At 38.5% G+C, this 11,958-nt stretch overlaps 1 protein-coding gene across 1 annotated transcript; it reads right to left on the bottom strand.

The window, feature by feature from the left end:
- Positions 1-128: 128 nt before the first annotated feature.
- Positions 129-11,927, bottom strand: LOC131775375 (nonsense-mediated mRNA decay factor SMG8). Its single transcript, XM_059091473.2, has 19 exons — positions 11,858-11,927; positions 11,675-11,783; positions 11,433-11,483; positions 11,091-11,213; positions 9,607-9,690; positions 9,208-9,275; positions 8,543-8,657; positions 8,204-8,233; positions 7,841-7,891; positions 7,595-7,683; positions 6,914-7,041; positions 6,051-6,244; positions 5,153-5,286; positions 4,785-4,872; positions 4,565-4,654; positions 4,277-4,342; positions 3,828-3,995; positions 2,126-3,207; positions 129-1,676 (listed from the first exon to the last, which is right to left on the bottom strand). The coding sequence occupies exons 1-19, from the start codon at positions 11,923-11,925 to the stop codon at positions 1,271-1,273; spliced, it is 3,144 nt and encodes a 1,047-aa protein (XP_058947456.2). The 5' UTR covers positions 11,926-11,927; the 3' UTR covers positions 129-1,270.
- Positions 11,928-11,958: the final 31 nt, after the last annotated feature.

Here is an 11,958-nt window from a genome sequence, read left to right on the forward strand (position 1 = left end):
GACTGAAAAATTAGTTGATTGTTGATCACATTAAGCCGCTTGGAACTAATTTTAGAACTGTACTTCTATATAAAAAGCTTTACTGATCTCCAGTACCAAACCATTAAATAGGATTGTAATGTACATCTATTAAATCAGGCTATTTAGTTCACGTCGTGAATGTGAGAATTTAAATAACTTCTTTCAAGACGATGACATCGCCCCTCAGTAGGAACATTTTCATCATTGAATTAAGAACACGCAAGGCATAGATAGGGATTCAGTTTCTCTGTAGATCTGGGACATTAAAAATCCACAAGAGAGAAAAACTCTCAGGGGCGTAGCCAGGAAGAGGGGGCTTACTGTTTTAAACAGAGAGTACCTACCGGATTTTCACGTCGACCTCCATGCCATGTTTTCCTTAATGTGACAAAGAAAGGCTTACAATGGGGGGTCAAGGGAAACCCTGGTTCCCCCCCCTTCCCTTGCTACGCCCTTGACTCTTCAACTATCAGAGATAACGATACATTTTTTTTCGGACAGAATTTTCGGATAAATGTCAATGTCTGCGTAACAGGGCACCTACCCCTCCTCTTACTCAACATTAACCCTTAAATCTTATCAGTTGACTGTTATTGGTTTAAGGGAGGGGTAAGAGCACAGGCTCAGAGACTGATATTGATCTCAATTTTCATTGAACTTTGGTGTTTTTAAATTGAACATTTTTCCTCTGTCGCTAACAAAGCCATAACTGTCATAGCATGCTACGTTTTAATTTTCAAACAGAGTGATTTTCCGGAACGGTGTGAAGTATCTGAAGAATAGACTCTCCTCATTTAAAAGTTACATGGAATTCCTCTATGAATTGCAAGTAAAAAAGTCTCAACCAAGACTGGACAGACATGAATCCCTCTTCAAACACTAAAACGTCTCTAATTTGCCGTTTTGTTAACATCTATCGATTCAACTTAGACGTCATCTCAAACTGGGCTTCATCGTGTGCTTGAAACAAAATCTTCTTTTCGTCGACCCACGAGAAACGTGTTAAAAGTGTCTATTAACAACACGAAACCAAGCTTTACATTAGCGTTAGGTTATTTTTGCTCCTCACTCAACCTAACGTAACAATCTGAGCAACTTACGGGGCGACAATGGGTAACTTGCAAGTCAGTCAAACTCTTACTTTGTCTACTTTCTGCCTCCGGGAGCGAAACTCTCTCCGGCTGGAGCCGCTAAGATGTTCAGTTAAGACTTAGCGCCGTCCCTCAACAAGGTTTTCTCTCGCAGTTTCCTAAACAAGCCCCATTACGGAAAACAGCCCCTTCAATACCCGACACGACAACAGCGGTTGCGAATCACCGGGTGGTAGAATTGGACCGACGTCTGAGACATACACATACGGTAATCTCAGTACACAGAAACTTCCTGGGGGAATAGTGACTCCCGCATTAACACCAGGGTAAAACACAGGACATGGCGGAAGGGAAGGTTGAACCCGCGGGTTAAGGGTCACGAGTATAGGTGAATCGGGTGTGACGATAAAGACGCGCATCATTTGAGCCATGAGAGGCTTTGACGAGCGACAGGGGCATGGGAAGTAAAGAGGCATGTCTGACGTCACCAGTTTCTGGGCTGTTTCCTTGACGTGACCGGAACTGGTCGCTTTCACCATCTTGTCCGGGCCTGAGCAGATAAACCTTGAGAATTACAATGAGAATGTCAAACATTTATTGTTAAGAACGAAGAAGTGATTTATAATTCCAATACGTTATAGGAGACGTGAATTTCACTGAAAATGTCCCAACACGTTATGTAGGTACGGTAAAATTGAAAAGAATATTATTGGAATCAAAATGACTTTCCGTTATGCTTTATCCCTGATTATCAACGATTTAGTTTTATGAAATGAAATTTTAATTGATTGAAAGCGTTTAGTTTTACAACAATTTACCTTAGGAATTAATGAAAACAAAACATGAGTCACAGACACACATCAAGAAAATGTGCAAGGGTCAGCATACAATAATTCTGCCACAATGAACCAGTGAAAAAATCTTCAGCAAATAAATGTCTTCTGGGATACACTTTTGACAGTCGCAATTTAACAAGTGCAAACGCCATTTCGAAACAGTTTTACGTTACTCACCTATGTCCCCTTGGGCACTCATATTCCTGTCCTATATAGGCCCTCACTGTCGGTAGCGCCCCTTCACGGGCGGCTCTACCCCGCTGCCGAGAGGCCCCAGACGCACCTTTCCCTGTTACTGCACTCGATATCAAAGGAAGCGTATTTGCTTTATAATCTGAACATTGTCGACGTGCATAAGTCAGAGCCTGGTGCAGAGGAAGTGACGAAACATTACTTCCGGCAGAAGGGAGTTCATTCAGCGTAGGCCAAGCTTCTTCGGTCATTTGCTTAGACCCCAAGTGCTTGCCCTTTCCATCAAACTGGCTCGTTAAATCTGATTGGCTTTCATTCAGCAAAGGAATGTCCCAAGCCAACAGATAATTGCTGTTCGGGAAAAATCCCGGTTGGTCCAGACCTTTCGCGGGATTGTAGGCGCTTGCGCTTCCCAGACGACAAAGCGACCAGGAAGGAAAGCGGGGTAGAATACCAGGAGGCGAATCACTGTTCAACATGGTTTCCAGATAGATCTGTTCCATTTCATCACGCGATGAGAATCTTTCAAAAGAGTGCACGCCGGGAACGTGCTCCCCTACGGCGGAGAGGACATCTTGGGAATCTCCCATGCTTATTTCTCCCGGAATTCCCACGGATACAACACTCTTGAACTCGGATGGCATACTCCTAAACTCAGACCCCTCGTGACTCATCATCTCCAGCGTAGATTGGTACCCACTCGCCCCGTAGGTAGAACTGATACTGTGCCCAAGGCTTCCCAAATTGTCTGTCCTTGCAGCAACGCCCGAGTTTGGAATGGGAATGGATCCAGTTGTCGGGGCAACTTGTACCGCGGGCGTCTCACTGTTGGACGTCTCGTCACTCACGCGCCCCTCACCACCAACTTCCCCGGATTTGACTTCTTCTCCCTTAGAACTGACTATCTCTGATGGCATTTCCAGGAGGGGGGCTTCATCTGATATTTCCGTAGAGGTTTTATGGGAGTTTTTTGAAGAGAGAGCGATTGGATGAAATGGAAAGAACAGATGAACCAGCGAAAAACAGCACTTTGACTCGAGAATTTTGAAGAAGTCCATGTTAGCTGTCTAGGGAGAATAGATCAAAACAAACTCATTTTCTTCAAACGAGCAACGTTTGTAGATTGGTAAGAGTAAAACTGCCTGGTAAAAGCGCACTTTAAGCGCTAAAGCTCCGTAGAAAGGCTTCATTGAACGGAAGCAGTTTGAGGGTATTGAACAGTAGCAGTTCCTCGTAAAATTTGATTACACCAAGACTTGTTTTCGAGCACGAGTTCGCTGATGAGCCGGAGAACCAGTCAATATCTTAATCCTGGGTTACACGTAGCTGCTATCGAAAATGTTTATGTTGTTATTGTAGTTAAGCAGGGATTATATCTGATCCTGCTTTGAACCACTAAGCTCTGGTGTTCACCGGATAACATTACGTAAATCGTCATTCTCATCCGAATGAGGATCTACGGTTAAAACTATACATACATGTAATGAAAAGATATTCAATTTTGTTAAGGGAAAGGTCAATTTGAAGGGGGAAATTCCTATTCGATCTAATCTATTTTTCAATAGAAATTTATAATATATAACAATCGAATTCAAGGAATACAGGCATTTCACATCCATTTTCATTGTTGTTTTCATCTAAAAAAAAAAGAAATGTTTTTGTAAAATTATGCAATAAAAATTTCTACCTTCAGATCAAAAGGATCTTCTCTGTGATCCTGTATCCTTCCACAGTTGCAGGCACTGACGCTGGTGATACGACTTGAATGAGGCTTACATGGATTAACCCCAAGCTCCTTGGATTCCTCGGAGACTGGATCGGAGGGTATCTCGCCTTCTGCAGGGACCCGGTGGTACTACAGAGAAAATGCATAAATTATGATCAGTGCATTGTCACTTTGTAGTTAGATAAGCATTGTACTATTGAGAGATGGTTCGCATCCAGATGAGCGGTATACATGTAGTCTTATAGCGAGAATAACTCCCACGAATTACGCATAAATCTTGATTTTCCAAGCCATCGCGCGTCATCATGTGTTTCACGCGGTGCAATGCTTTATATGACCAAATGACCACAAGGAGGTGATATCTAGAATGGTTTTTACGACCTTTGAAAACCAATTATCAAAATCCTTACCGGATAAACACAGTGACGTCCAGTTAAGCTACGCTCCTCGCAAAGCTGTCTTCCGTTCATCCATACCTACATTTAACGAAAAATTGAACAAGAGACTTATTTCATAGATATATGTATTCATTTGGAGAGTGTCGTGTACACCGGAAAGGAAAATATAAAAGAAAATACGGTACCAAAAAAGTGAACGAAAATACACGAAAAGTGCAAAAGGAAATCGGTAATTGCCTCAGTATCTGACTGATTAAAAAATTACATGACGGGAAATAAAAGGTCGTTGACAAACGGTACCTTGTTACACTCATCCTGAAACTGAGCTGCGTAGTGTTCAAATGCAGGTCCGCGAGCGTGCAAAGAAAACACCCGAAGTGCTTGAGACAGCTAAAATACAGAGAGACGAAACCAAACTGTGTTCAAAATTCGTTACCATGGCACAAGTAAAGATAAAATTACAACAAATTAACAAAAAAACAAAACCGACCGTAACAAATGATCAAACATAATTGGATACCTGGTTTAAGTGAACATTCTGGGTGTAATGTGAGGGGAGATTTTCTAAGTAAGCACTTGTTGCTACAGGTATCGCCTTCCGACAGCGCCTACATGAAAAACAAAACAAAACAACAAAAACAAACAAACAAACAAAATTGAATTATTCACCTGCTCATTAAACCCTCTGTATCTCTTCCCGACAAACAAACGACCATTAACACTATTCCCTTCGCTGAGCTGCATGTACCTCACATCCGTGGGAAGACATTTTAGAATGACCTTTAAGGGCCATCCTCGTAAAGAGAGTTTTTGCCTGAAAAACGTATCTGACGTTGCTTTATAGAGCCTTACTCTATAAAAACCTGGACAAAACAGAGCATTACTTACGCCTCAGAGAATTTCATGTCGAGATCTAGATTAGATGCCATGGCGGTGAGAGGAGCTATCAAGTCATTCTTTGGAGTCAAGAAGAACTCATACAGAGCAAGCGATACACGCGCCCACAAACGGCAAGAAGGAACCTGCATTGCCAAAGAACACGAGTTATGAACGTCAGATATCAGCGGATGTAAAGCAACAACAGAAAACCTTTGGGATATGTTTACAAAGATTAGAAGAAAGCTCCTGGGACGGATGTTTGTTGAACAAGGCGTCTGTGAAAAAGGCTATTATCGATTTCTCGATTTGATCCCTTTAGTAAAGGTAATATAATGGCAGAAAGGGAGAAAATTAATTTAATTGATGAAGAAGAATTTAGAAAAAAGAGTTTATTGGGCTGGAAAAAACATTGCAGAAGCTTAAGGAAATACACTACGAAGATGGAATTTACATACAGTTGTATCTAGCTGACACCCTTTCGCTTTCTCTTCCTTAATTATCTTTCGCCTTAAGCTAATCGTGTACACCGAAGACCACATGGCCATATGTTCTCTAGTACGCCTAAAGTACCACTATTTATCTTTAGAAATGATCAAATTTCATGTTTTTCCACAACCATTACACAGTACTCTGCTGACATTTCCAAATCGAGAAGTTGGTTTATGCACGTGACCTTTCAGTCAAAGTATTTCGGTCGAGCCTTCACGTTCGTAAAGCTCATTCTCAGTCATTTCCATGACTTTCAAGACCTCCACTACTACATGCACTGTAAAATTACATTACTTCCAGAGCTGAAAAATGTCGTTGTAATAGAGTAAGACCTAAACATGCGTTCTTCCGCATCTTACTCTAAAGTTATATCACTTCCAGACCTGGAAAATGATAGTGAAATTTTTAAATACTGTACCTCTACATGCGTTCCTCTGCGTCCCTCAGCCACTCCATCTCGACCACCATCTCCGGTCATTAAGAGATCAATCTGCTGTTTCAGGTAGTCTCGGAACAACACGTCATCCGTGGAATGTGCTTCGCTGTTCCCTCCGGACTCTGAGCATTCTCTCTTAAGGAATTTGCTATTCTTCAGAAGAGGACTCTTCTCCACTGCGGGAACAGTTACGAACAATTATAAAAAAAACTATTTAATACGTAGGGAATTAAAACCATCAAGAAATTGAAGGAGAGACGCTTAACTTTAATTTCGGCTACCAGATAAACAGAGGGTTCATGCTCATCTGCCGTGTTAGATTACAGTATCGCAATAACGCTTGAAAATGCCTGTAACAAGTGTTCACGCATCCGAACAGAAGAGTGCTTGTTTTGTTTTTGCCAGTTTTATTTTTGTTTTGGTTTAGTTTTTTTTTGTTATCACTGAGGGCAAAAGTTCCGAACGAGATGGAATTGAGGAAAGACTCCCTGGGAGTTTCAATAACTTTCTCCATAAGCAGCCGCTGATGCTGCAATAGGCGGCTGTCATAAGGGGAAACACAAACACGGGTGCGTACTCGTAGGCTAAACAGACGGCAGTGAAAGGTTTTACAGGCGGCGGTAGTTTTGAAACCCCTGGACTCCGTACTCATGTTATTCCTTCGCAAAGGTGCATGCATACGTGATCGTTCGATGTCAAGGAGAGAAACCTACAAGAAGTAATGTGCCTGAGCGGCTACGCAGAGTTAACAAACTATCGGGGCCTTTCCTATTTTTTACACGTTCTTATAGACAAAAAAAAAAAAAAGAAGCGTGCTTCACTAGAGTAAGTAATGTTTACTTTACCCCATTTAGTGTTGATAGCCGGTTTAGCCAAAGTATTAAGGAGAACTGCAACAGGGTCGAAGTTGGTTGAACATGGCTGCATGTGAACAAAGGCGTGACTTGAGTTTACAGTGAACAGGGAACTGGAACTGTAGATTTAGAGCAACATTCTTACATTATTGCAAAAAAAGAACGGGCCAAAAAACAAAACGAAACAGAGGAGGCACATCAATGTCACTATTTGGGCATCTTAAAAAAACTCTAATTTGCAATCAGTAAAATTTATAGGACATCCAATGGTTAAGGAACCAAAAATTGTCCCTTTTTCACATTGGGAATAGGTTTATTTCTATAATTATTTCAGAAAGCTGTTACTCAATTCCAAGAAAGGATAAACAATGATACGTCACTACCCTCATTTGTAAGAAAATAGCAATTTACCCTCTGGTGAGCTCCAACCATTTAAAAAAGGGCACCATTATTCATGCCTGTGCACTTAAGTTATAAGTGAAATTATGTGCAGCTAAGGATCTGCAAAGAAGTACTATGGAATTTACATTCAGCTACTGCAGAAGGGGTTAATAATACTACAGCTAAAAGCAGGCATTTAGAGTTAATCATGCCTGCAAACAGATATTAATACCTGCAAAAATATGCATTCTGTTTTTTTAAGTGTAATTGCACATTAGTTATACACCCCACCTAAGACTTCCAAGGAGCCTGGCCTTTCTCATTATGCTGTACAGCTGATCCTCTACAGCATGCTGAAGTTTCTTTTGTGGAGTGATGCTCTAAAATAAATGCAAAAACCTTCAATTTAAACTGACATAAATTCTGAAAATAAAGGAATCAGACTATTAAATGCCTAGTATTATGACTGGAAGCTTGACCAAGGACTTAAACACCCTTACATTTGCTGTTGTTGTTGTTGTTTTTTTTTCAACTTACTTGTTGTTTTCCCTTAGTCTTGCTGGCATAAGTATCTTGGCTTTTCCCTGACTGCATTTGAAACATACAATATTTCAGCATACTCATACTCAGTTGACACTGTACTCTTATGATTAATAAGTTAAAGCACAGTAAATATTGACAATTATGGAGGAACATGTAAAGGCACCTTTTCATATCAATTGCTCTGAGTATGAACCCAAATTGCAGGTTGTAAGTTGCGTTTTTATAATTAACTGAATTATACACACATTTTGATTGGTTCTCACTCATGATCTACATGTATTGTAGGAGAGACGTATGGATGATATCACCATTAAGAAGGTTTTGCTTTGATTAAATTTCACATCGACAAAAACTTACCACTTGTGAAGGATCCATGAAAGGGACCCGCTGAAATAGTGAAAAAGTCTTCAGTTAATATTCAGACATTCACCTGGTATTTATAACTTCTAATGAAAAATAACAAAATTAATATGCTTTTGTGAAATTCACCCTTTACTAGTCAATTGGAAGTTCACACAACCAAATCTGTGAAATACTCATGAGGTGATCTTTTACTTAAAAAAAAATTGGCAAAGCGTTAACACTATTGTATGAAAAGTGTTCAAGTCATTTACAACCTAAATACTTATTACTGGGTTCTATCCTGTAAATCAAATCACTCATACAGATGAGGAAAGAAATAAAAGATAAACTGACCTGTTTCATTGAACACACCAGTCTGGGAATACAAGGCCGTCCAGTCTGCCTCCAAATATCAGGAATACCATCCACACCAGATAATAGCTGGGATATCTGAGGCAGTAACTGGTGTCTATAATAAGTTATAAATTAAAGCACAAAATGATTTGAGAGGTTACATGAAAAATATATTACAGTGTTTTTTCTTCATTTTTGCAAAATTCTCTTAGGTGAATGAGTGTTTGTGTGTGACTTTTGATTTAGAAACAAAACTATTTGAAAAGTTTCTTTTCCCATTGATCTCAAGTGAATCTATTTTCAAGAAATGACTGATAGAGATATTTATAACCTCCTTCCTCCTGCACAATCATGTAACTGCATTTTACATGTATGTACAGTATCTCTCCATTTATTAGAAAGTAATAAAAATTTTTATCTTTATCTGCAATGGAATTGAGCATCTATATGGAGGATTACATAGCCCAGATCCACAAAACAGTTTTGAAACCATACTTGTCTTCTAAAACAAATTAAAGCCTTTTGCAAAAAGATAGTAACTAAAAAACTTGGAGCTCTTTCAAACAATGGCAAAAAAATTTAGGGTTCATTTTATGTTCAAAAGTTCTCCATCCTCTGAATTCTGTCAATTTTACCTAATAAGAATTTAGTTAGTCTGTAATTACCTTGTTGAAGCTAATGTGCGAAAGAGCCTGATGTAATTCAGATCAAAAGTCTGTGAGGGATGCAGAAGCTGTAAAATTTGAACAGAGAATTTTTAACTTGAAATTATATCAAACATTTCAAAAAATAACTGACAATTATTCAACCAATCAAAGAGGATAACTTGACCAGGTAGTTATTGGTTTGAAAAATTGATGGCCAAATAATTCATTTAAGTAGAACAAGCACTTACAGTTGCACACAATTATTAAAAAAATGTTGATGAAAACTTTGAAAATATGGTTCAGTCATAGATTTGTTCTTTTAAAAACTTTTTTTGCTAGCATTCGTGAAAAGAATAAGTTAATGAACTGAAGTAACCTGGACAACAAAAAGAAACTGTTTACTAGGTAATTACTTACAACAACAATATGAGAGACAGAGAACAGGAACAGTAATGCACAGGCATAGTAAAATTCATGGGACATCCAATACTGATGAGAAGCCTATGAAACAAAATTAACTGAGCAGTCATAACCAACTAACAAAACATTTCTCCAAGGATAAGTGAATATATACACTTTATTCGATGCTTTAACACATACAGTAATATGAGCTGATATTTTGCAAGCCGCAGACTACTTTGGCATGCACTGAGCAAAATGTTTGCTCATACTACATATTAATTGTGTTAAAACCTCACCTGAACTTTGTACTGATCCCAGTAATGCATTTGTAACAGACAAAATAATCATAATGGCTGACAAAAAAACCTGAAGTGCTGAAAAGTTCTTTGCCTCAATGGCATATTGGGCATGTTCTGTTGCCCTAATATGGTAAAATGGCATAGTAGTGGAATACATGAAGCAATTATCCCTGAGATGCAGTAGGTGATATTATTCAATTATCAACAACACACATATATCTGCTTCCCCTGAGCAGAAGGATCAAATATACACTTAACCCTCTGAATATTAGAGCAAGGAATTAAATATCATCAATCCAAATAACCTTCCTAGTACATACAGGACATGAACATGTTTCTTTGGTGAAAAGTTATAAGAAAGCAGTCGATATGAACAGGAGAGTTCCTTGATTCAAAGCTAACACCATAGGCCAGATGTTTACAGGGCTATGCAATGTTATTTTTTATGTCCTTGTTTTTGTCATTTCTGCTGCAAAATGTTGTTGTTGTTGAGGTCTTCATACTTATCATTGTTGTTATTGTCTGCGTCATACTTGTTCTCATTAGAATTATCCATATCATCATTATCATCATCATCATTATTATTATTATTATCATCATCATCATTATCAACCTGGGGCTGCACACATTCGCCCCGTCCTTAAGGAGCTACACTGGTTACCTGTGGAGCAGCGAATTACCTTTAAAGTATTACTGTTAACTTTTAAAGCTCTCAATAATCTGGCGCCTCCGTATTTAAGTCAACTTATAGTCCCATATAACCCTACAAGAAATCTTAGGTCTGCTGGCAAACATTTATTAGAAGTACCGAATGTGCGCCTGAAGAGCTATGGGGACAGGGCCTTTTCGGTCGCTGCCCCAAAGCAATGGAATGATATTCCCTTAGACATTAAATTAAGTGGATCAGTTGATGTTTTTAAATCTAGATTGAAAACTTCTCTTTTCCGACTCGACTGTTTTAGTGTTATTGTTAGTTAGTTATTTTCTCTTTTGATTGTAAAGCGATATAGAGCTTTTGTATATACCGCTATACAAATAAAGTTATTATTATTATTAAAATTATCATCATTATTAACATTGATGTCATTCTTATAAAGGTAGTGGTGATGTTTACCTGTACTAGCACCTGTATATGTTTCTCTAATTGAAAAATGTTGAAAATATTCTAAAACTAATACTAAATTTGAAACTGAAACTTACTGCATTCTGCGCATCTTGTGGAGCTTGTTTACAAAGTTGTAACAGTCTTGACACATCATAAACAGACACAAGGTGTAAATAGATTATTCTCTGTTCTACATCATGATAGACATTAATGTCACACTGAAAATAAGCAAAAAAGCAATTCACTAGTGCACTGGAAAAGAAAAACAGTTAGTGAAAATCAATCAGTTGAAACTAGAAGCATGAATACAATAATGCCATACCAATGTTACTTAAACAATGACTTAACAAAATCACCTGATGGTATTTATTAAAATGCTACAAATCCTACAGGTACTTTATGTCAACACGAGCTTTGGAATCTCACAAGATACTCACTGAAAATTCATCTGTATCCTTCTTCTTGAATGTACCATCTAAAAAGTCAATCTATGAGAAGCAAATGCATAGGGTTTAAGTAAAATACATATTTATAGGAGTTTTGTTGTTTTTGTTGATTTCATCCGATAATCTTTGATGTCCATTTGATGTCATTCGTGTAAAATACATAAAGAGCAGTTCCTTCAAAGAAATTAGATGAGAAGAAGGTTATATCTGAATTACTTCATTTCGAAACAAACCTTGAAAACTTCTTTCCCAATAGTTCCATTCAGATGTACAGCTTTCGACTTGTAGCCAATGTTGTCTTTTCCGAAGATCCCCACCACACAAACTTTGTCATCCACGCAACTAAACAGAAAATTGTCATCTCTAAGAACCATCGTATTTTATTTGCACCAAAAAAATATTTTAAAGCGTCTTACCTCTCCGAAGAACTGATTAAATGCTGAAAAAATTCCTCACTGGCTTTCTTGGCTCCACTGTCCGCCATTTTGTTTCTTGAGACCTTGGTAGCCTCCCTTAG

Source organism: Pocillopora verrucosa, chromosome 9 (assembly GCF_036669915.1).
Source record: "Pocillopora verrucosa isolate sample1 chromosome 9, ASM3666991v2, whole genome shotgun sequence".
NCBI classification, from domain to species: Eukaryota; Metazoa; Cnidaria; class Anthozoa; order Scleractinia; family Pocilloporidae; genus Pocillopora; species Pocillopora verrucosa.